The 27,966-nt window shown below is 46.2% G+C and overlaps 1 protein-coding gene across 2 annotated transcripts; it reads right to left on the bottom strand.

Moving 5' to 3' along the window:
* Positions 1 to 1,946: 1,946 nt before the first annotated feature.
* Positions 1,947 to 27,938, bottom strand: LOC136636192 (uncharacterized). 2 transcript variants are annotated; one of them, XM_066611139.1, is made up of 15 exons: positions 27,627 to 27,938; positions 21,939 to 22,226; positions 18,925 to 19,155; positions 17,271 to 17,513; positions 14,569 to 14,793; positions 13,373 to 13,621; positions 12,525 to 12,601; positions 10,412 to 10,473; positions 9,079 to 9,302; positions 8,432 to 8,685; positions 7,190 to 7,318; positions 5,605 to 5,743; positions 4,921 to 4,983; positions 3,452 to 3,514; positions 1,947 to 2,506 (listed from the first exon to the last, which is right to left on the bottom strand). In XM_066611139.1, the coding sequence occupies exons 1-15, from the start codon at positions 27,901 to 27,903 to the stop codon at positions 2,214 to 2,216; spliced, it is 2,817 nt and encodes a 938-aa protein (XP_066467236.1). In that variant the 5' UTR covers positions 27,904 to 27,938; the 3' UTR covers positions 1,947 to 2,213. The 2 variants fall into 2 exon arrangements, with proteins under 2 accessions (XP_066467236.1, XP_066467237.1); XM_066611140.1 differs by lacking the exon at positions 1,947 to 2,506 and having other exon boundaries at positions 4,921 to 4,981.
* Between the last annotated feature and the right edge of the window lie 28 nt (positions 27,939 to 27,966).

The following is a 27,966-nucleotide window of genomic DNA, read 5'->3' on the forward strand; positions in this document are numbered from 1 at the left end:
CTTTAGCCTTGGAGCACCTGAAGGTGCGCTTGCATCTTCTCCTCGGCTGGGCCAGTCTGGTTTTCAGGTTGTCGGATCTTGTGATCTGTCCTCCAGACCCCTTCGCCCTGCCAAATGAGAAGGAGCTCCAGGCAGTCGCCCATGCGCCTGAACGGCCATGATTATGTGCCAGGAGCCTTCAGAACTGTGCTGTGTGGCATGTGCTTCATTGTGTGTTTGTGTGTTCTGGTCTGCTTTCTGTCACAAACATCACCCTTGGGGTCAGGGAAGGACCAGGAGGATTCCCAAAGCCAGGAAGGATGCAGCCCACACCCTCCTCCACCAACCCAATCCACCAAACCCCCAAGGACAGTGTGCTCTGCTTATATCACCACAAGCATCCCAGGTTCTTTTAAAATACATTTCCTTGGTCAAAATATTTCACTTAATCTTCATTTATAAGGTTTTTATTAGGAAACTTTAAGGGAGCTCCAATTGCTCCAAAGACATTAATACATGCATTACAGTAGAATAAAACAAGAAAAGGTTAGCTAACTAAACAAACTAAAAGTTACCAACATTACAGGTCAGCCATATAACATTTCTTCCAGCACAAAAGCTGCCAGCCCCAGCTTGCTTGCTTCCTTCTGCTGTTCCTGTGAAGAACTCTCTGAGGACCCACACCCAGGTTTTATTCTCTAAATCAGGGGTGCCCAAACCCCAGCCCTGGGGCCACTTGCGGCCCTCGAGAACTCCCAATGCAGCTCTCAGGGAGTCCCCAGTCTCCAATGAGCTTCTGGCCCTCTGAAGACTTGCTGGAGTCTGCACTGGCCAGACGCAACTGCTCTCAACCTGAGAGCAACTGTTTGACCTCTCACATGAACTGTGGGATGAGGGCTCCCTCCACTGCTTGCTGTTTACATCTGTGATTCAGTAACAGCAGCAAAGGAAAGGCCAGCCTTGCTTTGTGCAAGGACTTTTATAGGCCTTGAGCTATTGCAAGATCTTCATTCATTCATATAAGTTCATCTTTAATATATTCATTTATGTAAACTTATGTAAATTAATTCTTCCCCCCCCCCAACACAGTGTCAGAGAGATAATGTGGCCCTCCTGCCAAAAACTTTGGACACCCCTGCTCTAAATTAGCAATAAACTACACCTGGGTAGCCTCAGATCTTCTGCTCAGCAACCAGCTTAAACCATCTTAAGGGAAAAGGCACTTGCCCCACCCCATGACACTTTCCAAAAAGGGGAAACCACCCTAGTGTTCAGCTCAATATTTCAGGCATGAGAAAAGTGGTCAGCATTACAAGTGGTGAAGGGAAAGGTGACTGTCCTTTTTGTTCAGTATCTTCTTTCAAAGCTTTCCTAGAGCATCTTCTTCAGCTGCTTTGGGGGGATCACCTTTAACGTTCTGCCCAGACTTGGGTTATGCTTTAGAATCCAGGAAACAGGATATCATAATAGAACCAACTTATGCCCTGAAAGTGTCTGTGCCAAAGTGGCAGCTTCAGACTGTCCCTCAAGGGTTTCAGCTCCCCCTTGAGATACAACCAAAGAATGGCTAGACCCCATCAAAATTCATAAGACGTGTCATTAATTTCAGTTGGTCCTAGTCATACTCATTGCATATCACCTGCTAACATTTTTAAACAGGTTGTGTCAAATCAAATCTTTATTATGGTCTCAGACCAGCGAAAAACAGGTTTTGTGTTCTTTGGATTCCAATAAACCTGTCCTTTAGTTTGTACACATCAAATTTGCATAATTCTTTACCTGAAAAGGCCATTTGTCTTCCCGTCTCTGTCACTATCCAGAGCTAGAGAGCCCACATCTTAAGAATCAAGCAGCAGGGGCAAGGGGGTGGTGTAGTAAGACAGGGCAACCCACCCCTTCCTGAATAAGCTGAGACCAAGTGAATACAATTTGAAAGTGAAAGAAGTTTATTTAAAAAATGGAGTAATTTAAACAATGAATGGAAAAGTGCAAGAGATAAAAACAGGCATTGATCAATTAGCAAAAGATGCTCAAACAATACAAAACAACAAAGGATAGTGGCTACTGCATCTGGATAACTCAAGAGCTTCTTCAGGATCCTGAGGCATGACAGAAGCCTGTGGCTCACACAGATGTTATAGTCCATTGGGGGGGGGGGAGGCTAGACATTTCAGGTTTGATGTTCTCAGTTGCATTTATTTCACTATGACCAATCAGTAGCCTCAATGTCCTTTCTAAGAAAGCACTGCCAATTTGCTAAGCCTATCTGCCTGTTGTTTGAGGTTGGCAGCTTTCAGCACCTCAATGGTCAACTCTATGGCATAATCTGAGTAGTATTGAAACAGCAGGTTTTTCAGGTCCAAGGGATCTGCGTGCTGTAACCGTCCTTCGGGGATGTTGTCAAAGCGCTCCTTGACAGGGAAGTTACGGAGTTTGTCCTTGAATCTTTTCAGGTCCTCCTCCTTCAAGTCCTCCAGAATATATGTCAGGTGGTCAAGCTTGGTCTTTGGTCTGCTACTGAGTGTTGCTGGTCAAGAAAACCAAAGCCACAGTTTGAGATCAGCATGTATGGTCCTGGCAGCCTTCTCAAGCATCCTCATTGCAATGACTGGCACAGATGATGATAAATATTTATATATTGCTTTTCAACAGTATAGTTAGTATATGAACTATTCTTTGTGGTTTTACTTTCTGGGGCCTACAGGAAAGCTGGGGACAGTTTTTAAGAGAAGGTGATTTGAGAGAAGCTGGGATTTCCCAGGGTGAGCAGGTATGTTTCCCAGCAAGGAGATGCAGCAGTGGGGAAGGCTGATGTGCTGCAGCTTGAGGGGAATGGCTTGTGTCTTCCTTCTGGTTTTCACCGCTTGCACTGCATCCTAATGAAAAAGGGGTAACACATTTTCCCCTTATCAGAGGTATCATACAGGAAACCTTTTATCTTTCGTAGTCCTTTTGGAGGAGAATTTATAACGTTTGTGGTATCTGAGAATGTCAAGGCCTAGAATAATTGCTGCAAAATCTGCCAAGCCTGCACACAGGGCTGGCACAAGAGGCCCTGATGCCTGAGGCGGCATTCCAAATGCTGCCCCCCTTACCCGATGATGTGCCAGCCTCTGCTCCTCCCACTCTCCAGTGTTCTGCCCCAGCACTCTCCTCTCCAGCCTTCCACACTTTCTCTTCCTCTCCGTCCCACTCTTCCTTTACCAACCCAGGGAGTGGAACAGCAGCACAGGAGGTAGGAAGGGGGGCAGAGATTGGCATTTCCCACCAACATGCTTCCTGAGGTGATCGTTGGTGTCATGAAAGGGCCGACCCAACCTGCACATTCTATGGCATTCTCACTCCGGAAATCTACAATTCATTCCAGTGCACCGGAATAAGGAGTGGGGGAGCAGGATGGTGCTTGGGTTTTACTCCCACTCTATAGTCATGTGGATTATGTGGTAGGATCTAAGTCATGCCTCTGTAATACCTGATTCTGCTTTTTCAGGTGTTGCCCCAGAAGTGCAAGGCTCTTCCTGAATTAGCACATCCTCTAGAAGAAAAGAGAAGAAATAGGAATGGAACTTTTCTCCCAAAACAATTCTCTTCACACTGGGTGTTCTCACAATCAGGGAAGGGTAATGCTGCCCCTCTGAGTATCATCTTCCTCTGACTCACATATATGGCCAAAGCACCTGCTAATTCAAATGCACCTACATAAGAACAGCCTCACTGGATCAGGCCATAGGCCCATCTAGTCCAGCTTCCTGTATCTCACAGCGGCCCACCAAATGTCCCGGGGAGCACACCAGAAAACAAGAGACCTGCATACTGGTGCCCTCCCTTGCATCTGGCATAGCCCATTTCTAAAATCAAAGCATTCCTCCGAGTGCTTAGGACTGGCCGGGTCTCTTTTAAATCAAATATAGTTGCAGGAAATAACAGCTCTGGGGAAGAGATCTGTGCATGTATTTTACACACACACACAAAAGTCATTTTTCCCTCCCTATCCTCTATGATGAGAGGCTCTGGACTCATCAGCAGTTTGCCGCCTCAACTGCTGACACTGTACTTTTCCTTACCAGTTTAGATGCTCCAGAGCCTGTTTCTCTGGAGCTCAAAATTCATGGCTTCTGGCACCTTGATTTTCACTTGCACACTGTAATCCAGGAGTCTTCTAACTATGGCCTGGTGTCCACAACCAGCCCATAGCAAGATTTTATCCGGCCCTCAGCAACTTAAAATATTTTTTTTTCCCAATCATGTGGTCAGACAGTTAATATGTGCAGTTCTGTCTGCTGTGCTCCTTTCCCTATAGCTAGATTGGTGAAAGCCTGGCTAACCTTCATTTTTAGTCACGTGGGCCATATGCTTTGAGAGACTGGTGTACCAAGGCAGGGTCAAGGGGGACAAATGCCCCAGGGTGTAATACCTGCAGGGGCAGCAGTGCATTCCTCACCCTCCCACTACCTTTCTTCCCCCACACAGAGGCCTACTGAGGGCCTTGAAGCACCACTTCCAGAACTGCTGTGAACTCACTAGATCAGTGTGTCTCAAACCTGTGGGTCAGGACCCACTAGGAGGGTCATGAGCCAATTTCAAGTGGGTCCCTATTCATTTCAATATTTTATTTTTAATACTTTAGACTTGATGCTACCATGGTATGTGACTGCAGTTAGGGAAATGTTACAGACCTGTGCTTTTAACAAGCTACTATGTATATTCTTTTAACAATGATAGTCAATGGGACTTACTCCTGGGTAAGTGTGGGTAGTATTGCAGCCTAGGATTGTTAAAAATGTTCCTGCTTGATGATGTCATTTCCGGTCATGACATCACTTCCTGTGGGTCCTGACAGATTCTCATTCTAAAAAGTGGGTCCCGGTGCTAAATGTGTGAGAACCACTGCTACAGTCACATGGATTATGTGGCAGGATCCCAGCCATGCCTCCGTAATACCTGATTTTGCTTTTTCAGGTGTTGCCGCAGAAGTGCAAGGCTCTTCCTGAATTAGCACATCCTCTAGAAGAAAAGAGAAATATGAATGGAACTTTTCTCCTGAGACAATTCTCTTCACACTGGGTGTTCTCACAATCAGGGAAGGGTAATGCTGCCCCTCTGAGTATCACTCATCAGATAATTAAATACCCTCCTCCTCTGACTCACATATATGGCCAAAGCACCTGCTAATTCAAATGCACCTCAAAGCATTCCTCAAAGTGTTTAGGACTGACCAGGTCTCTTTTGAATCAAATATGGTTGCAGGAAATAACAGCTCTGGGAAAGAGATCTGTGCATGTATCTTACACACACACACACACACACACACACACACACACACAGAGTGACAAAACACAAAAATAATCTGATTGCAGTCATATGGATCATCTCAAATTGCACTGCTGTGAAGACAACATGACATCTTAAACAGAGAAAATCTTCAAGTATGGTGTGTTGGTCAGGAGTTGGCAAGCAAGGGTCCAGCTTGGAGCCTTATAAAACAGACAGGGTAAAACTCCAGGATCAAGTAGGAAAGTTTCTGTAAAATGGGAGGAAACGGGAATTCCCCCCTTCCAGTAGTCTAATGCAAGATGGCTTCATTGCATCCACCCGTGCAAACATGGCACCGCACACAGTCCATACCTGGATCCAACCAAGTATCCCAAAGCAAGCAAAGATCTTCCTTTTTTTTCACACTGAGGCGTACTTCATTTCTGTATCGTAGTTTAACTTCAACAAAGGACTGTAGTTGTCCTGGGCTCTTGTAGAAAAAGCCAAGCTCCTGTTGAAGAAGGAGGTAGGAAGCCTTGTGAGATGCAATGACTCTGAGGTCATGGACCGCAATCTCAGTACCAGGTAACTGTTAATCCAAGGCTATTCTAAACACGCTTGAAGGTTGTCATTGTAATAAATCATGTGTCCCTATCAATACTATCCAACAATGGTATTATATGTATAAATATGATCCCAAATATGATTATATGTATAAATATGATTCACTCCCGAATTGGCCTTTTCAGCCACACTAGACGCTGTTCCAGAACCACCTTTCAGAGCGCGATATCATAGTCTTTCGAGACTGAAAGTTGCCAACTAACTAACTAACATGATCCCAAGAAGCTTTACTGTTGCAAGTTAACAAATCTGACTCTCAGAAGCAGCAGAAAGTGTTACAATATAATGCCAGATGGCTGTAGACATTTCTGTTTGAGTGAAGAAGCAGCTGTGTTACCATCTATGGCAGAGCCAGTTAACGGAGTCTTCTGGATACTAAAGTGCCAGGTAACTGTGCTGTTACTGTACTATGTTTTATTATTCATATAAAACACACATCACATTTTACAGAGTAACATCAGCTAGCAAGACAGGCCAGTTATAGCCTTGGTAGACCCTGACAGTAATGCGAAAGTCCTTCGACATTCCAGCGACAGCCTGCGCACGACTCGTCTCAGACTACTTGCTTCTGTACTTTTGCTTTTGCCGTACGATAAGAAATATGCACAGCCGCAATCGTGGTAACTTCATGTGGTAAATCAAAAGTAACTTCCCCCATCATAGAATGCGAGAGTCAGAAGGGACCTTGGAAGTCATCTAGTGCAACACCCTGCTCAGCGCAGGTGACTACAGCATTCCTAGCAGATTGCCATCCACCCTCTGCTTAAAAACCTCCAATGAAGAAGCGCCCACAACTAAATGAGGCAGACTGTCCCAATATTGGACAACACTTCCAGTTATGTAATTGTTTCTCATGTCTAAGTTAAATCTACTTCCTTGTAGAACCCATTCGTTCTAGCCCTGCCCTCAGGAACCACCAAAAGCAACCCCCCCTTCTATGTGACAGAACCTCCAATGAAGAAGAGCCCACAACTACATGAGGCAAACTGTCCCAATACTGGTCAACTCTTCTAATTAGGAAATTGTTTCTCAGGTTTATCCTAAATCTACTTCCTTTTGAAGTTTCAACCCATTGGTTCTAGTCCTGCCCTCAGGAACCACCAAAAGCAACCTTCCCCTTCTTCAGTGTGACAGCCCTTCAGACAGCTACCATATTTCCCCTTAGTCCTCTCTTCTCCAGGCTAAACACACCAAGCTCTTATAACTGTCCATCACCTCTGAATCAGCTCTCTTCTGCATCTGGAAGGCTGCATGCTTACTCAAGTGAAGAGGGTTACAAAGACTGTTCAGCACTAGATTATACACACATCCATGAAATGATGTATTTACTGACTTTTGGGGTTATCCTGAGTTCAGGGCAGCTGGACACAGTGCAGCAAGTGCCAACATATAGGGGCTTCTCTATTTGAGGGGGTTTCCAAACATGTGATGATTTCTGCCTTTCCTCCTCAGTTTTGATGGCCTGTTTGAAGGGAAAGGAAGAACTTCTCACCAAAGTTGACAAGGCAAAACACCAACATGAAGCAACATTATATTGTCTCTATTGGAATCCATTTAAATCAGGCAAATTGGAGCCTCTAAGAGAAACTTTCCTTCACTCTAGAGAAGAAGTGCCAGAGGGGGGACATGTTTGAGATGTACACAGTTATGCAAGGGATGGATAGAGTGGCTAGAGGGATGTTCTTTTCCCTCTTACAGAACACCAGAACAAGGGAACATCCACTAAATTGAGTGTTGGGAGAGTTAGAATAGACACAAGTAAATATTTCTTGACCCAGCGTATAATTAGTCTGTGGAACTCCTTGCCACAGGATGTGGTGATGATCTGGCCTAGACGCCTTTAAAAGGAGTTTTGACAGATTTCTAGAAGAAAAGCATCACAGATTACAAGTTACAATGGCTACATGCAGCTTCCTGGTTTTAGGATATCCTAGAATGCCAGGTGCAAGGGAGTGGAACAAGAATGCAGGTATCTTGTTGTCTTGTTTGCCCACTGAGGCATCTGGTGGTCTGCAGAGGACGGGAGGAGGCAATCAGGGGCGAGGGAGCAGGGTGGGAGAAGGGCTCCACTGGATCCTGAGCTCCGTGTTGGACTGCGCAACCCAACATGGAGGCTCTTGATTCTGCGCGAGCCCAAGGGTTGCCGCAGAATTGAGCAGTACCCTATTGTGGGGTTACTTTCCTTACCCAGGGGAAGGGAGAGAACATGCCCTTCCCCCAAGTTGCAGCCAGTGGCTGCCCGGTTGCATTTAGGATGCTGCGGTGGCCCTGCGTGCCAGGCAGTTTAGGATTGGGCTGTCCATTGGTTCATGTTTAGTTTTACAGTTAGCAACAGAAGGTGTGGTGGAGTGATGTGTACCTAGGGACCGATGAGCTTTTTTGACAGTCCTGATTCCACTGTGCTGAAAGATACAAGGAAGGATTTCCATTTATGTAGTCCCTGAAAGCATTCTAGTTGATGTACTACCATTCCCCAAGAACCATCTCCATTAACTTGTCCTGTCCTGTCCTTCCTGGTGCTCGATGATGATGATGATGATGATGCTATAGCAATTAGCTCTTTGTCAGTTCTCACCTTTATAATGGAAGAGTCATTAGGGATCAGATAGAGATGAAGGGTTGTGATCTTCTTCTTTGCTTGGTAAAGCAGCACCACAGAATGGAAGGGAAAGCATTTATTGTAGATGTGTGCATACACCACGCTCAGAAGAGAAAATGTGGGATCTTCCAGCACAGCATGAAATGGGCTAACTCGTGCTGGTTCCTCCGGGATCATCCCACCATCCACGAAGTGAGCAATTTTCAGGTGAGAAATGTCAGCCTTTCCTTCTGCAAATAGATCAGAGGACAACAAAGGTTTTCATCTATTTTTAGTGACACACGGCGATGCGGGAAAAACTCCCCTGGGTGAGTTCTGGAACATAGAAATGAGAAGCCAGGCTAATGCCAACCATGGACCAGAAGTGATGTTGCCTAAAGCCTAAGAGAAGCAGTACAGGTGGGTTAGTCTCTGATTGCCATTGGCTGAAATAGTCGTGTCTTGCAGGTGTGGCAGAAGAGGGCCTGGAGAAGCAGAGGGTTAGGAAAGGAGGAGATGGAGCTGAGAAAGCAGCAGGCCAAGTGAAGCAGGTAGGAAATGTGACTTCCACAGCTGAGGCATCTAACCTGCCTGAGAAAGGATTCCATGTTATGGCTTATCTTCCCCCTTCAAAACTACCCTACCTGTGAGACACACAAAATGAGGGAGGTGAACAGCTGCCACCTCCTCTGCTGGATCTGCCTGGATGTCAAACAATGGACCAGCCACCATCCACTGATGCTTCTCAGCCTTGCTCAAGTGGGTATCCCAGGAACAAAAGGCGTATTCAACAGTCACCGCTGCCTTCACCTCAAACCTGAGTTCAGTTACAGAGCAGAGGAAGGTGCCTGCCTTGGGGAGGTGGATTCTGCAGGTCATGGGGGGAGGGAGGGGAGGAATGGGAAAGCATAATTAGTTTCCCAGAGAGTCTGAGAGGAAAGTAATTAGATTCTAATTGGACAGACAAATAAGCCAGATGTGGAGGAAAATTTAATACAACAAAGACAAAATTGTTCCAATTGACACTCTGAAAGATTTACTCCATGTAGTGGCACAAGAGAGCCACTGCTAACCAAACAAGGAGATAGTCAGCTGGCACTGTAAGGTGTACAGAAGGATACATGAGATTAAATAGCTCTTTGAGAAATACAATCATAAGCAAACCAATCACCATTCAAAATCGCTTTCCTAAATGTCTGGGGGGTGATTGCCTGACAAAGCGCAGCAGTTTAAAAAGTGCAGGTAAAAAGAGGAAATCATAATTTTCAGCTATGCCACTCGCAGCCCAGCCCTACCTGTGGTAATGCAGTCACACCAAAGGGGCATGCATTGGGGCATGGCGGAGTTTCAGGCCCAGGATGTCTCCTCCAGGTAAGGGAACATTTGATCCCTTCCCTTAGGGTAAACCTTTGCCATGCATGAGATTTGTGCAAGTTACTTTGCTGCAAAAGCCTTTTCCCTTTTTGCCTGTGTAGTCATGACTGGCTCTGAAGGTGACGAGAAGCGGTCGTTTACATCAGCGGCAAGGCACCTCAAGAAACTCAGCATTTTGCCCCCCCTCCAGGAAAGCCAGTGCTTCTAACACAAAATTGTGGAGGACATTTAATAAAAGAGAGACCAAATTGCCCCAGAGAACACTCTGAGATATTTATTCCACGTAATTTTACAATATTTGATTTGCCCCTGAACAACCTGAGTCAGATTTCAGTCCTGGATGATAAACCCAGGAGATGCTTACTCCAGACCCCAACGGACTGAATTCCTAGAATAAGTGTTAAAAGGGACATAGAGTTTCTAGAAAACTTCTAGAATACAGGAATAATTGTAGGAAAATTGTGGGTCTGTGGATATGAGCAAATTCCTCAGAGTTTTTGAATAGGGTTACACATATACTCTCTAGTCTACATTGAAAGGATTCTCCTCACAAATTGACATCAGGCTCTAAACCCTTTCAGGAGAGTCACTCTGGATCCTCACCTGTATGTCTTCATTTCTCCATTAGCATCTGCAACAACCTCTGGTTGTACTTCTGGACATGTCTGGAAAACAGATGATAGCATTTAAAAAATGAGTCACTGGAGGCGGGGACCTACTGACTGACCTTGTGGAATTTGAGTTCTTTGCCATTCTGACACAGTTCAACAAGATTTCCAGAACTCCTAAATAGAATGCCAACTAAATTTCAGGTCTGCAGTCAGCAAGGCCTCCAGCTAGAGTTTGCAGTCATTCTTATTCCTCTGTATTATCAAAATTAGGGGCCAGAAGGGAAGATTTCCAGAGAGGACTGAAACTCAGAGATGCTAAATGCATCTCTTGACTTGAAAGGCCTGGATTATAATTCCAGTAATTGAGGATAAAACTCCTGCCTCCCAAGAGAGTTCTCGTTTTCTATCTCACTTCCATTTTAAACCATTGGATCTAACCCCATTTTACAGATAAAGTGATGAAAGCTGAATATCTAACTACAATCTCCAAAAACCCACCCAGGATACTAAAGGCCTGATCCAAACATGCAGCTCTGTCATCAGAACTGGTGTCACGAAAACTGCTCCAGAACAGCATAGAGTCATGTGCTTTTGGAGAACCTCCTCAGATGTTGGGGAGGACCTCACATGCAGAAATGATGAAAAGTCCTGCCAGCATCACTAAGTCAGTGGGGTGAGTGGTGCAGGGCAGGGGAGTGGGAGGATCAGGGTGGATTGGGGGAGGGATGGGGAAGTGTCATAAATGGGAGGGGGTGGCACTTGGCATGGACAACTTGCAGCACATGCTACCCCACTTGGAGTCAGCCAGCTTGCCCCCTTTGTCTCCTCACACCAGCTAAAGAGCTGCCACAGATGCAAAAAGACCCATTACCAATCATGAAGCTTACAGAGGGGTAACAGAAAATTTTTTTCCAGGGAAAATGATAGGATTGGGCTGTAAGTGATAGCAGTAGAATGAGGCATATTCAGAATAGGGGCTAAAATGTGGTTTGAGACCCCCACGCCAAAGAGATTTGGCCATGCTTTACTGCCTCTGTAGACAGCTATGTGGGAATGTAACAGCATCCTAGGAGGGGATGCAGTGGCATAGCTGATGATTGTGTAGCCCGGTGCCAAGCTCAAAATGATGCTCCGGAAGTGACGTCATAACCGGAAGTGACGTCATGCCCAAGCATTTTACAAAGTGCAAATTGGGGGGAAACCTGCCTCCTCCCCCTAGCAGCAAGCCATCCACTTGCTCTGCCATACCAGTGGCATAGCTAAGGCATCTGTCTGCTACCTGAGGTCAAAGAAGATTTGTAGCCACCTCAAGATAAAATCAAATTTAATTATGTAAGGGTGCAATCCTAACCCCTTATGTCAGTGCTTTCCAGCACTGAAATTAGGGCAATGCAGCTCTGAGCTAAGGGGACAAACATTCCCTTACTTTCAGGAGGCCTCCATGAGTGACACCCAACTGCAGGATGCAGCACATGTCCCACTGGCACCGCTATGCCAGTGCTGGAAACCGCTGACATAAGGGGTTAGGATTGCACCCCGAATACATAAAACCTGTGCCCCTGATTAGTTTAAGGCACTGTGCCAGGGTGAAGAGGGACAATTATTTCTCCCTGCTAAATATAAGAAGAGCACCACTTGAAAAAGCGCCTCTTTACACAGTTAGCAGGTGTAATTCTATTATGATACATGGAAACGAGAGCTCATATTAACACCTTATTGGTTCCATGCTATATCATAACAACATGTAATTGGCTCTCAGAACAATCAGTCTCATAGGTCAGTTCTGAGTCAAGAAAATCCACTTTTTATTCCACAAGACAGTTGGTTAATTGGTAAATCTGGTTAATTGACCGTAATGTTTGATAGACTACTGATATTCCAATGCAGTTTGTTTCACTGAATTCTGCATTACATTATGTTTCCAATGATATATAACATGATGGTATTATTCATACATACCAAGATTTTCACAATTTTGGTCACTAGTGTCAAGCTCGGTTTGTTGCCCCCCTAAAGTTTGATGCCCAGTGCAGTTACTACGCCCTAAACCCCCTTAGTTACACCACTGAGGGGATGCATCCTAGCACTGCAACAAAGGCCCTTACCTGCTCATTCCTACACAAGTAGCATTTGTCCTTTGCAAGGGTGTCAGGGATCAAGCCCTCTTTGCTGCATTTCCTTTCTGCAATGCAAATAGTTGTTAGAGATTAGCAGCATGGGCCCAGCAGTTTCTTATTGATCAGACAAAGAAGATCTTATCTCTTGGAAAGTCTGAGCTTCAACTCCTAAGATCTTCCCATGGTGCACCAGTCTCAGCCACATCCAGTGGTTTGGTTTATCATTTAATGAGTGGGAAAGTGTGTATGAATTGCTTGCCTTATTTATCAGTGATTTAACAGGCATTATCCAATACACCTCAACATTACCCAGAGGAGCTCAAGGCATTGCTTGTGCTAGCAAAGAAGTCAAAACATAAGGGCCCAATCCTATCCAACTTTCCTGCACTGATGCAGCTGTGTCAATGGGGCACGTGCTGCATCATGGGGTGGAGAGGCAGTCACGGAGGCCTCCTAAAGGCTGCATTGCAGCTGCACCAGTGCTGGAAAGTTGGATAGGTTTGGGCTGTAAGTTAAGCAGCAGTCCTGAACTGTGCTTTGAGTATGATGTTTCTTACAATGCAACTGCAACCTGGAAAGAAAACAGCTGTGTTTTCCCCCAATTAGACTGTCACTCTGCAAACAAGACAACACTTGTACTGCCACAAACAGAATCCTAAATGTCACCCAATCATTGCTTTTCTTCTGCATTTCTGTTCAGTCAGTTTTGTTTTATGCAGATGGTAAAGTGGTGCATTCCACTCAATGGGGCTAACTCATGTCAGTGGCTAATTACTCTATACTTCAGACATTGCTGTGAGTTGATGATCAGTGTGAGTTGAGCACCATCCACTTACCCTCAAGTTCCTTGATCAGGAGATCATTGGTTCTTCTCAGGGCCTCATAGAGACGGTCTTTCCAGTCTCCATTCCAGCCTGGCACCACCTCATAGAGGAGCTCCATTTTTTCCTTGTCAGTGTCCCTCTTCAAGATGTCAGCAAACAAAGAATACTGGATTGTTGTTTCAGTCAGTGATGTTGCCACACGGTTAACCCTAGTGACATTTTCGATCAAATTCTCCTTGTGTCTCTCAACAAAGTGCCCCTCTAAGAAAAGCAAAAACAGGATATAAGAGTCTGGTTTCGGTTTCCAAAGGAAGAGAGGAAGACACCTGATGAAGTGCAGTTCTAGTGTTTCAGAGCAAGAGAAATAAACTACCAGGCACCCAGTCACACACTCAGTCCCCAATATGTTTTGACCTGTTTCTCAAGGGACCACAGGTGGATTAGACATTAGTGAATCCTGATGGCAAATATTCTGCCCTGGCCACGCTGTCTTCTAGAACTGCCAAGCAGTGGACCTCCGGTGCTTCACCGGTGCTAGTCCAGAGCCAGGTTAGCACCGGCAGAGCACCAGTGCTAGGGCCTGCAAATATGCCTTATGGTACATTTGCAACAGTGCATGCCAACAGTGAGCTGGCATGCACTCTGTAAGATTGGGCCCACAGATGGATAAGTCCAAAACCCCCTTTTTAATTTAGTTGGTGGCAACTGCGGCAGAAACCCAGAGGTGCCATCACCATGATCCTGCCATCACCACCAGATCGCCACTCCCCTTAAGGAGGAGTATGGTGATTCACACTGCCCTGGTTGGGAAACACTGGGAAATGACCCTGGTTGGGAAACACTGCCTTAGAGGGAATAGAGCTCTTAGGTTTTTCCAAGTTCTCAGGTTTGCACCTGGCAATTTCTGCACTTGGGAAACAAGAAAGAGGCAACAAATACCCATCAAAACACACATTTTGCTTGGCTTTTGAGGAGGGATGATTTCCCTACTGACACTTTTTAAAATTACAGTATATATATTTGGTTATTCTATGCCAGTTCAATACATTTATTCTTGTTGTGTTACAATTTTTTGTCTGCAACTTATATCATTGATAATAGTTTCTATTTTATTGTCCTTTTTATACATTTTGCTTTGTTATATTTACTGTTTACCACTTTTGAGCTTTTGAAAAATGGTTTAAAAATCTCTTAAATATTCACTCTACCTTCAAGTTCTGCAATGAGGGGTCCATGTGTTTTCTTCAGCACTGTGTAGAGACGGTCTTTCTGTCTCCTGTTCCATGTTGGCACCAGTGTGTACAATTTCTTCATTGTCTTCTCGTTTGAGTCCTCTCTCTGAAATGTTGGAATTTGGAGCCGCCATAAGATTGAGTCAACTCTGGAGACTCGATGTGTCAATTCCTCCTGGTGCTTTTCAATAAAATGTTCCTCTGGTGATAAACACATTACATAACTTTATATTCAGTTTTAGAAATAATAGGATTTGGGGAGACTCCCAGGTGCTTTTAGCCAGAGGCTTATGCAAACAATGTTCCTGGGATGCTCCTTATCTCAACAGTTAAAATATAACTGGTGGTGGAAAAGCTCCTTGCTACTTTTACTGTCATGAACCCTACCAGTATTTGGGGAATAAACACAGATGAAGGGCACAATCCTACCTAATGGGTGCTCTAGCAGAGCGCATGCTTCACTAGTGTGTGAGGCCTCCATGCATTGCAAAAGTGCACTGTAAAGTGCTTTGTGACAGTGTGAAGGCTAGGCGCACTAGTGGGAAGGCCAAGGCCTTCTTGTGCATGCTGGCCCAGTGGAGGATGCCCACTGGAGCAGGCAGGTCCTTTGCCAAGTTGCACAGACGTGGGGGCAGGTGGCAACAGGGGGGGGTGTCAGCAAATCACAGAGGACAGGGGTTGGCAGAGAATGGGATGAAATGAGGAGGGGGCAGGATCGGCAGCATCAGCACATGCTGCATACTGTTCTCCCTCTTTGGGCCTGATCCACCAACACGGATCAACTTAAATTTGTGCCAGCTATATTGGAGTTGGGTATGAGTAGATCTGATATGCAGGCAGGGGTTTTCTCCATGACAAGGGGACAAATATCCCCTTCCCCCGAAGCAACCTCCCACCTGCTAAATTCTCCTGTAGGATGCAGCGCACCCCGTGCTGACCATGTTGCATCAGCACTAGGAACTTAGCTAGGATTGGGCTGGAAGATTCACAGGTAGAGGAAGCAATGCACACTGTTTGGAGAAGATGCTGCTTCTATTCAAAATCTGCAGAAAGTCTGAAAATACTGAAGGGAACAAAATCTTTTTTGTTTGCATTTGCATTCCACTCTTCTTCTATGGAACTCAGAAGGGAAACCACTGGTGGCTTTTCTCACCATTGTATCCTCATTGCTGGGAAGATAAGTGAAAAATCTCTGCTCAGCCATGGAGCTTGCTAGATGACCTTGATCAGACAAGTTTGACTAAATGAGTGGCCCCAGCACACTTTGTGAGCTGCCTGCTTGTGCAGCACTGCTCCACTCTCCTTGGACTTGTGCCACCTCCTGTGGTGTCGCAAGTTCGAGGAGACCTGAGTTTCCTCTTACCTCTGGCTGATCCACTTTGGTGCCCTTTCTTGCACTGGATACGCCACCAGCCCCCTGGCTTGCCTGTTCCAGCGCAAGATAGGATTGAGCTGTTAAGAACCTAATCCTATCTATTTTCCCTCTGCAACCAGTGCAGCAATGTCAAAATGGCTACCTCTGTATCCGGGGGGGGGGGGGGGGACAGCAGTTATGGAAGTCTCCTCTGGGTAAGCCTTCAAAGTGTAGAAGAGTCTACTTGGACCTGAGCTACCAATTCAATAGCACTAATTCATGTGGACCCACACCATTTGATCAGGTCTGGGAAGGGAGCTAGGATTTGGTGGCAGCCACTGTTGCTGTCCCCGCCCCCTTCCCAGACCCGACCTGCCCTCCCCATTGCTGCTTCATTCCACCTTTCCCTGCCCTGAATCCACCCTCCCCACCCCTTCCTACCTGCCTTGCTGGGTCTACAGAGCTCCACTAGCGAACACAGGAGGGTGTTGGTCTTTCCACTGGTGCTCCTGTAGCATGTCATTTTGCAGTTTTTACAAATGCCATAAGGCAGTTGCTGGCAGTGGAACACACCTTGGCCCACATAGGACAGAGCCATAAGTCCCACTGATTTCAGTTGGATATAGTTATTTTCTAGGGCTGTTTCTCTAACTGTGGGTCTGGATCCACTTGGTGGATAGGGACCCAACTTCTTTGAAAACAAGGATAGCTAGATGAGCACTCCTCTGCAGTAGCAGAACCAAGTTGGACTGTACAACCTCAAGAAAAAAACAAAATAATAAACTTCTTAAATAATGCATATTTTAGGTGAAGCGATTTTGTCATTCATCATTGTCAATGTTACAGATAGTGTCCAGGAGGGCCCAAAAACATTTGTGATTTCTGTGCTGAATATAGTTGCACAACAGCAATGCATGTGCTTCCTGGAGAAAATGAGATTTCATCAGGTAAAGAATTTTGCACTTGGAATGTTGGGGAAAAAATTATATCATCACAAGACAGCCACAGCCTATGGGAAAGAGGTATGCACTATGAGCAAAAGATAAGAAATTAGTCAGCATTCACTGGACAATTAACTGATTGTGCAAAAAGACAGTGCATGCTTGAGGAGGCATTCCATAATTAAACCACCTTCAAAAGTAGCACAATCTTTTACTGTAATGCTGATAAACAGAACCTCTCCTATAAATCCAATACAGTACACAGCACTGGTGACTGCGTATAGTGCAAGAGAAACTCTTTCCTTCTTTATATAGCAAACAATGCAGTACAGCTTCACCAAAATGTGCCAGGCGGACACTCTGCCTCTAGAGTCTAGACATACCCTCAAGCCTTTCGATAACGTGCCTGTTGGTTTCTGCCAGAGATCGGTACAGCAGGTCCTTCTTCTTTCTGTCCCACGTTTGCTCCATCTGGAACAGGACTTCCATCTTCAGCTTCTCTGTGGCACAGTTCACAAGACTTTGGTAGTCTTTCTCATCAAGTACAAAAGTACGAAGATCACTGAGAGGGACTTCCGTCACTTCTTCGATCAGATCCTCCTTATGCCGATCCAGAAAATGTCCCCCTGAGAAGCGAGACACATGAACATCATGTTAAAAAATTTCTGTATGCTCGCAAGACATGGAACCCACAACTTTTAATTAAAATGAGGGGCAATAAGGGAGAAAACACACAGATGGCCCAAACCTATCCCTTAGTGCCACTGCCAAAACTAGCATTCTGACACTGGAACATGCTTTATGACCATCATAAATGGACTTCCAGAAGTTCGTGGAGCTGAACGCCTCTGGCCTACAACCAGAGGCCCTGGAGGTTCAATAGATGACAGTGGGGACAGGATCACCCACTGATTCAGGTAGATTGGCAGGAGGAGGGAAGAACGGGGTGAGAAGAGGGTGGAACAGGCAGGATGATCAGATGTCCTCTTTTCTAGGACATGTCCTCTTTTTTAGGAAAAAGAAAAGAATGGAAAGTTCTGGAAAAGAACTTTAAAATGTCCTCCTTTTCCCTGTGAATGGTCCCCTGCAGGCGGCGAATAGCCTTCTTAATAAATTATATGCAGTATAGTTTTAAATTTAATAATACGTAATATAGTGTTAAATTAACCACATTAAATCAATATATGAGTGTTTTTAGCAGGGATGGGCACTCAAGTCAGAAGACTCAAGCTGGAGTCCCACAAAACATGTTTTTGCTAACCTGTGTACACTTGTGCCGATGACTTGGGCATTAATGAATCTGAGGCCACTGACTCAGCACTCTATCTGTGTCTGGGTGTGCTTGCTCACTATCTGTGGTGTGACCTTGTGGGACCATCATTCAGACCAGGCAAGCAGTAGGGAAGTTCCAGCCAGGAGGCAGGGAAGGGATAATGTTTTGCTTTTGCATCAAGCAGGAGGGAGGAGGTGGGAGCAGGCTCCCTTGCCTGTGACCCTCCTCCCTCATACCGCTTCTGTCCTCGCTCTCTTGCAGTCTGTCCCTTTCCCTCCCACCTTGTTTATAGATGGGATGGGACATTACGGGAGTATTAAAGGAGAACCCCAACACACACACACACCCTGGCAGCAGCCCCATTTTTTTCCATGTCTGGCTTTTTAAAGGGTAGAACTCGCAAAAATGCTCTAGGTGACTTGGAAAGTCTGCCCATTAGGACTCAAGTCAAGCCACTCTGGACTTGCCCATCCCTGGATTTTAGCTTTCATTTTGACATGTCCTACATTTTTCTTGGATGTCCTACAGTTTGGGGTCCCTTGTCCTCTTTTGTAGTTAGGACATTTGCTCACTCAGGGAATGGGAGAGAGTTGAGGGTATGATGAAGGCGCACTTGGCATGAGCCATCCAAACCTCTTGACTGGCTGGGACTCCACACTGGGAATTGTGGGCTTGGTGCAGGGTCAGTTTCCCCTTCTGGAAGGATTGTCAAAAGCTCTGGAGTTTGGCGAGTTCTGCATTAATGGCTCCTACAGCATATTTACCTGCAAGCTGTTCAATAAGCCGCCTGTTGGTTGCCCTCAAGATACGCTGCAGCTGATCCTTGTCGCCTGTTCTCCAGCTTGACATCCATTCATACAGTTTCCGCATTGGCTGATGGGCATCCTTAATTTCGTATTCTTGTTCACGTGTTAATATGCCACGCAGTTGTCTTAAAATAAGGTCCATCCCAAAGACACGTCTAATCAACTCTTCCTGGTGATTCTCAACAAAATCTGGGAAGAGAAGGTAGAAAGACAGACCCTCGTACACAGATCCTGCCTACACAGAACCCACAGTCAGAACAGACTGCCTGGTCCCTTTTGACATCCTGCAGAAAGGCACCAATTCTCACAGTATCTTTTCAATTTTTCCAGGGTACTTGAGTATCTACACTGAGAACTGTGATTCAAAGTGCCTCACGCGGGATTCTCCCAAATCTGAAAAGAAGCTGCTGAAATTTTCCATGCACATGAAAAATGCCGTGGTTGAAATATACCATGGCTTTTTAAGAATACTAAAAAGAAGGTTACAATGTTTAAAATGTGATAAGAAGTAAAAAAAAAAAAAAAAAAAAAGATGTCAATAAGGAGCAAGATCCTTTGAGAAGACAGGGTGTGGTATCAACAGTGGCCCCTAACAGGTCTGGGAAGCATGGGGTTAACACCAGGGCCTTAGAATGCAGTGCGTGTGCTGCACAGCTGAAGCCACTTGGAAGCAACAGGGCTCTCAAGGGAAAAAAGCAGAATCTGGAGAAAGGAAAGGGTGTGGGTAGCAGGAGGAGGAAAGGCTGGAGGAGGGAGAGAGGACTAATGGACTGGTTGATGGACTAAGGGATCTTCTGACTGACTGACGGGTAATGGACTACTGAGGATTGCTGGGACAAGGACGGCTGGAGACTGCTGGGTGGTGGAGAGCTGAGGGGCACTGCTGTACTTAGAAAAGCTGCTGCTTTGTGAACTGGGAGGAAGGACCCTGCAGCCCCACAGGCAAGTTACCTACTGGTTACTTTCCAACTGCCACTGGGGTTCAGTAGTAGTTTTGCTGACTGCGAGAGCTAGCTGTGTTTGAGCCAGGGGAACTAGTTAGCTTAAAGTGGGCATAACTTCTCTAGACCAAGTTTGGAAAGGGAATTTGGCAAAACAGCAACAGGTGGCAGGAAAAAAAAAAAAAAGAGGGGGTAAAGCCTCATTTGCCTAAGGAAAACTACAGTACTTGACTAGAGTCCGGACATTAAGAACGCCAATGGATAGTAGTGACCCCAAGGATCACATCATTCAGTCAGGAGACAAAGGGCCATCTCTTGATTAGATCCTTGGTGTTTCAAAGGTATAAAGAGGAATTTAGGATGGGGGTTTATGCTTGGCGTTTGGGAGGTTATCCTCCCTGCCTCATCTTCTCATCTTAGATGAGGAATTTCTGCAAATTTTGGAGGACAGCGAAGGTCATACTTTATGTCTTTTCAACTTATGCCTGTAAGTGATAGGTTCAGTATAATTTAGGAGTTTTTAGGTTTATTGCTTTAGTTGTGTCTGTGTTTGTCTCTGAGGGGGTTTTCCCTCTTAATGTCTATTACTTTCTTTTAAGTGAGATGTATATTTTCAGTATAATTTCAGTATATTCAGTAAAATCAAATAAGCTATTTGGCTAATTTATTGTGAGTACAGAAGGGAAGGGGGGCAGGTAAAATTCTGTCTTGAAGTTTTGGTTACCTTGGTGACTAACTAAAGCTGAGTTCCTGGTAATTAAGAGGTGCTGTTAGCAGCTTGTAAAAGCTATTGTTGGCTAACAGGCTGTTTATGCCTAGCCAGTGTTTTTATCAAAGAGGGTTGTTAAAGGCTAATTTGCTGTGTTAGGACCTGTGCTAAAGTACCTGTAGCTATAAAGCTCTGACACATCCTGTTTGTAATCCCCTTTACTCACATTTTTGAGAGACCAAGTTGCTGAAGCAAACTGCAAAACTTGGCTGAGTGTTGTAGCTGCTTTAAGAAACAAGCATCTCAGTGGCAGAGTGAAAGTTTAGTTGTGCCACAGTGGTGCATTGGGAAAACATTGTTTTTTATAGCCCTCTTTTACAAAAGCCTCTTCCACAGAAATAAAAGGCCTGTAGGATTAAGCTGTTATTGGGCGAGGTGACATTATCTGAGACTTCCCAGGTAAGAGTGCTAATCACTTCCTTACACAGCTTTCTAAACCAATCCAGTTGTCTGCATATATGTCTGGCTTCCATTCTCTCTCTCATAATCCTATACAAACAAATCTCTTTTTATCTAATGGGTCTTACTCCCAAGCAGGGCCTAGGAGAAGGGGGTAAAGGGGGTCATTTGTACCCGGGCCCAAGGTCTAAAGGGGGGCCCAGAAGCCAAAGGAGGGGGCCCAGAAATTTCCTAGGATCTGACATTTTCCTATCTACTCAGACTTGTTGCCCGTACGGGATACTGGGGACACTACTGATGCCACATGGGTGGGTAGACCTGGGCTCCTAAAACTTTTCCAGTTGTCCCTCCCCGCTCCTGTTCTGCTCGCCCATCACCACCCTCCCTTACTCTATTTCACCCCTCTCCCTTTGCAAAGGGGCCCAAAAGAAACTTTGTACCCCCTGATAAAATTCCTCTCAGAAGCCCTGCTCCCAAGAAGGCCTGCAAAGGACTGCAGCCTTGGGGCAGAGGAGGGTTGCAATGGCAAGTTTCCTGCTTCGAATGTTTTTGAAGGAGATTTTATTATTTCCTTTCAAGTTCCTGGCCATACACTCCTTAATGTCTTTCTGGGCCTTGCGTTATCTTTTTACAGTAATTTTGACAGTGTTTGTGTTCATTTTTATTCTCCTTATGAGGGGAAGACTTCCACTTATGGAAGGAGGCTTCCTAGCCCTTTACAGCCTCTCCAACTCTGCTCTTTAGCCAATGCTGGCACTTAGTCAAGCCCTTCCTCCTTTATGGTATGTACTTCAGGTGGACCTCTATTACTGCTGTTTAAAACAGCCTCCATGCACACTGGAGAGACTATAGACTGTTTTTACCTTTACGTTCAAGGTCAGCAATAAGGAAGTGGTTTTTGGTCTTCAGTGCCTCGTACAGCTTGTCCTTGAAGGAACTGTTCCACGTTGGCACTAGCTTGTAGAGCTCCCGCATTTTTTCCTGACTGGTTCCCTTTGAGGATATTTTTTGGTACTCTTCTTCATTCAGGATGGTGTTGTGCAGCATATCCAGGACACCCTCCACCATAGCTGTCCTCTGGATCAGCTCCTCCTGGTGGCGCTCAATAAAATGCAGCGCTGGGGAGACATGGCCCCGGTGAGACCGCCAACCTGTCAGAAAAAGAAATAAGATCAATGAAACACCAGAAGCTTAAATAAGTGTACCAGCTATTTTCTTTTCCCTGCAGTCTGGGAAACGTAGGGGAAGCCAGGCATTTCAAGGCTCTGCATAAACAATCGGCCACTGCATGCTACAGCCCATTTTTGAGAGAGCAAGTCTAGTTTCACTCATGCTTGCCACGCACACAACTGGCATTCTTCCCAATTATTTGAAAGCTGGAAATTGCTTCTCTGTTGCCAGGGCTGGCCCAGCCATGAGGCCAATTGAGGCTCCCAACTCAGGCCTCCAGTAGAGATGGGGGGACATACCTCCACTTGCTCATTTCCCACCACTGATCCTCCACCCTGTCTCTGGATTGGAAAATAAAATGGGGGACAAAGGGGAAGAGGAAGTGTGGAAGAGAGTCTAGCCACTGCACCTTCCACACTTCCCCTCCCCCTCCATGTAGCTGCTACTCTCCCTCCCTCCACACTTTCTTTTCTTCTTCATCCCCCTCTTCCCTTTCCAATCCACAGGAGGAGCCATGGAGCTGAGTAGGTGGAGAGAGGAAGGTGCCCTATGCTGAGGCAGCCACCTCTGTCTGCCAGCCTCGTGGATGGGTCAGCCATGGTAACACACCTGAGTAGCACATGTTTGGGTGCACATCTCAATTGACAAGTCACAGGGAGCCCTAATTATTCCTAACCAGGCTGACAGCTGGCAGAACCTGAGTTCCTCCAGCCTAAGTGCCTGCCTGCTGTGGAAAATGACATTCTGTCGATGAGCTGGCACTTCCACTGTCGAACACGGAGAGGTCACCACAATTGTCGGCAGCAGTTCTGCCAATGAGCTGGCACTTCCACTGGCAGCAGTTCATGCTTGCTGTCTGCTAGAGCCAATAAAGCAGCAGAAGGGGTGAGGATGGCAGAATGGGACAGGGATTGGAGACTCAGAGTGTGGTGGGCGGAGGGCAGGACTCAGCAGAAATGGCTACACCAATATCCTCCTCTTCATTTTGGCCCCAATACTCCCCCTTATCTCTAGTCAGACAGACTGGTGTCAGCTAAAGAGCTAGAGCTGGTGTAGGTCATCTCAGGAGGGTGTCCAGAAGGATGCCCGCATGGCTAATGAGCCAAGTTAGAGAGGCTGTAAAGGGCAAGGAAGCTTCCTTCCGTAAATGGAAGTCTTGCCCTAATGAGGAGAATAAAAAAGAACATAAACTGTGGCAAAAGAAATGAAAGAAGGTGATACTGGAGGCCAAGAGAGACTATGAGGAACACACGGCCAGCAGCATTAAGGGGAATAATACAGTTGGCATCCTTCAGTCTTGGAAGACTATGGTATCGGGCTCTGAATGGTGGTTAGTGTCCTCTCCAGTGAGTGAAGCCTGGGTAAAGTAGATATGGAGGATAGACTGTTACCATGCAGCAAATCCCCCTCTCCATGTCGCTGAAATGGTCCAATAGAAAGGCAGAAACCAATATGGCTGGTTCCAGCGACGTCGCAGGAGTTGCCAGAACGTGACTGTGTTCAGCCATGAACTGCCTCAGGGACTCCGGCTCCAGATTTTGCCTCGAGGTTGACTCCTGAAGTCTTTTCCATAACTGAATGCAGCCACAAAGCAGTGGAGGTTTGGGATCAGAGTCTGAGAGAAGGGGAATAATAAAAGCTTCTTCAAATATGTTAGAAGCAGGAAACCCGCCAGAGAAGTGGTTGGCCCTCTGGATGGTGAGGGAGGGAAAGGGGAGATAAAAGGAGACTTGGAGATGGCACAGAAATTAAATGAGTTCTTTGCATCTCTCTTCATGGCAGAAGACCTCGGGCAGATACCGCTGCCCGAACAGCCCCTCCTGACCAAGGAATTAAGTCAGATAGAGGTTAAATGAGAAGATGTTTCAGGCCTCATTGATAAATTAAAGATCAATAAGTCACCGGACCCAAATGGCATCCACCCAAGAGTTATTAAAGAATTGAAGAATGAAGTTGCTGATCTCTTGACTAAAATATGCAACTTGTCCCTCAAAACGGCCATGGTGCCAGAGGATTGGAGGACAGCAAATGTCACACTGATCTTTAAAAAGGGAAGGTGAGGGGACTCAGGAAACTATAGGCCGATCAGCCTAACATCTACACCAGGTAGGATGGTGGAATGCCTCATCAAAGATAGAATCCCAAAACACATAGACAAACAAGCCTTGCTGAGAGAGAATCAGCATGGCTTCTGTAAGGGTAAGTCTTGCCTCACAAAGCTCTCTGAATTCTTTGAAAAGGTCAACAGGCATGTGAATGCAGGAGAACCCGTGGACATTATATATCTGGACTTTCAGAAGGCGTTTGAGATGGTCCCGCTCCAAAGGCTACTGAGAAAACTCCACACTCAGGGATTTTGAGGGCAGGTCCTCTCCTGGATTGAGAACTGGTTGAAGACCAGGAAACAGAGAGTGGGTGTCAGTGGGCAATTTTCACAATGGAGTGAGGTGAAAAGCGGTGTGCCCCAAGGATCTGTCCTGGGACCAGTGCTCTTCAACCAATTCATAAATGACCTGGAGACAGGGTTGAGCAGTGAGGTGGCTAAGTTTGCAGAGGACACCACACTTTTCCGAGTGGTGAAGACCAGAAGTGACTGTGAGGAACTCCAGAAGGATCTCACCAGACTGGCAGAATGGGCAGCAAAATGGCAGATGCGCTTCAATGTCAGTAAGTGTAAAGTCATGCACATTGCGGCAAAAAATCAAAACTTCACATATAGGCTAATGGGTTCTGAGCTGACTGTGACAGATCAGGACAGAGATCTTGGGGTCCTTGTGGACAGCTTGATGAAAGTCTTGGCCCAATGTGCAGCGGCAGTGAAGAAGGCCAATTCTATGCTTGGGATCATTAGAAAAGGTATTGAGAACAAAACTGCTAATATTATAATGCCACTGTACAAATCTATGGTAAGGTCACACCTGGAGTATTGCATCCAGTTCTGGTCACACATCTCAAAAAGGACATAGTGGAAATGGAAAAGGTGCGAAAGAGAGCGACTAAGATGATTACTGGGTTGGGGCACCTTCCTTATGAGGAAAGGCTACGGCATTTGGGCCTGTGCAGCCTAGAAAAGAGGCGCCTGAGGGGGGACATGATTGAGACGTACAAAATTATGCATGGGAAGGATAAAGTGGATAGAGAGATGCTCTTTACTCTCTCACATAACACCAGAATCTGGGGACATTCACTAAAACTGAGTGTTGGGAGGGTTAGGACAAACAAAAGAAAATATTTCTTTTCTCATTGTGTAGTTGGTCTGTGGAACTCCTTGACACAGGATGTGGTGACAGCATCTGGCCTCGATGCCTTTAAAAGGGGATTGGCAAGTTTCTGGCAATCATGGTTACAAGCCATGATGTGTATGTGCAACCTCCTGATTTTAGAAATGGGCTATGTCAGATGCAAGGGAAGCACCAGGATGAGGTCTCTTGTTATCTGGTGTGCTCCCTGGGGCATTTGGTGGGCCACTGTGAGATACAGGAAGCTGGACTAGATGGACCTATGGCCTGATCCAGTGGGGCTGTTCTTATGTTATATGTAGAGTCTCTGGCTTAACATACTAGGTACCTTCAAGAAAGATTTGGTTAATGGTTCTACTGGTATGTTGTTTACAGTGCACTTACTGTTATGGTGTTTAGAAAAAGATTGTGAAGACCAGGATTAAAAAGTTAATGAATAAAAATGTATCTTATGATCATTTACTGTATTTTAAATAAACTAGAGACTGTACAGTTATTAGGTATCAATTACTGGTAGGTTATTTTTCAGGATCAGGTCCTGGATAAAATCAGATAAAATTATAGTCAGGTACCCTGCTAAGTTTAACCCCCCTGCTGCCTGACTTATCTGACTTATCTGACTTAACCCCCCTGCTGCCTGACTTATCTGTCTGACTTATCTGAGGGTCATAGAAAATTCCATGATTTTGGCTCAGAACCTGCCCTTGACTTATCAGTGAGATTGACTTATACATGAGTGCTTGCAGTGAATTGAACTTATCTCTCTGTCACCTGCAGTATGCAGTAGAGGCTGTGCCAGCATCGCTGAACCCTGTGGGCTGCCTTTAGTCACGACTGGGCCCTAAAAGCTTTCTAATGCATTCCAGTGCTCTGCTTCTAGGACTTGTCTTCCCCTCTCCCCACACAAGCAGCCTAAATCCTACACATCACTCAGAAGTAAGTCCCACAGTATTCAATGGGATTTATCCCCAGGTATGTTTGCAGGTGACTGCAGTGAGATGGAAGCCTGGGTGGTTCTGTGTGTATATATATATATATATATATATATATATATATATATATATATATATATATATATATATATATATATATATATATATAAATTTTAATAGGGCTGTGTTTGGAAGGGTTAAGCTCCTTGCTCAATGTTGGCTTTGTCAAGGTGTTTGTTCTGCCAAGGCGCAAAATATCTGTGCAATGCCTGGCTCAGAGCAGGGGGCAATACTCAGTTGAATTATTCCCTTGACCTTTGGACCACTGATGTCCAGCCTCACCCATTCCAGCAAGCATATCAGATGGGCAAAAGTGTTCAGCGCTAATGCTTAGGCTGAAACTCTGCTCTGTTCTTGATGTCACTGCTGCCCTGGTCTGCTGATGAGACTTGCCATGGACACCCCGACCCCCCCCCCCCCCTGAACAGCAAGCAAGTGTTTGCATCAGTAGCCAGTTCAGCTACTGGGTGGGTGATTATCTAAAAGAATTGCTGTATTTAAAAGGAGAAAGACGTTTCAAGCCTTTTAAAACGTTCCAGATCAGACAGGCAATCAAATCAGAAAGTGAAAGTACATCAAGGCAGAAGGAAGTGGCCTGGATGGGTCTTTCCGGGGGGTTGGGGGGGCAGCAGTTGAAGTGGGCTGCGAGAAACACCAGCAGTTTCAACGGAAGGCCCTGTGCAAACATACTGCAGCCTGTGCTCAGTCCTTTCCCGCCAAAGGGGAGTCGTTTCGGAATGCAGTGCTTGGAAATGCAGCCAGATCATCTGCTGGGGGTTAGCAGATCACCCAGGCCAGGAACATCTTCCCAATGGAAGGATCTGGCCCGGAAGTGGACTGGACCACTGGAAGCACCAGAGGAAAAAGTTTAGCATTATGGAGAAGGAGAGAACAGATTCACCACCAGCGGGAGGTGCTGGGAGGGGCGGCAGGAGAGGGCTGTGGCCGAGCACAGGAGTCCCTGCCTCCCCGTCTGCAAAAGGGAAGGGAGCAGGTTGCTGAGCCCCTCCGTCCCACCACCGAGGCTGAATTCGGGGTTCTCCGACCCGCAGAATGAGGACCCGCCCAGGGAAGTTCTCTGTATCCCCCCAGGACGGCCAGGCGGCAGCCCTGCCCCTCCCGCCGAGCTCCAGGCCTCCGGTCCCCTTACTCAGCCAGGCGGCTTGGCGGAGCTGCTGTGCCTGATCCCTGCAGTTCACAGCCTCCAGCACCTCCGCGGCCACTTCCAGGGCGTAGTCCTCGGTGTAGAAGCTGATGAGCAGGTCGCAGAGGTCCAGGGCGTCCGCCTTCTCCAGCCTCCCCCGGGGGATGTTCGCGTAGCCCTCCGTCAGGGGGATCTCGCTCAGCTTCATCCTGAAGCGCTTCAGCTCCTGCTCCCGCAGGTCCTCCAGCGCGCCCAGCAGCCGGTCCCGCGCCGCCCCCGCCATCGCAGCGCCTCTCCGGGAAGGGCGGGACGGGAGGGCGGCTGGGTGCCTCGGCCACGCCGATCG

This window comes from Tiliqua scincoides, unplaced genomic scaffold (genome assembly GCF_035046505.1).
Source record: "Tiliqua scincoides isolate rTilSci1 unplaced genomic scaffold, rTilSci1.hap2 HAP2_SCAFFOLD_96, whole genome shotgun sequence".
NCBI lineage: Eukaryota > Metazoa > Chordata > Lepidosauria > Squamata > Scincidae > Tiliqua > Tiliqua scincoides.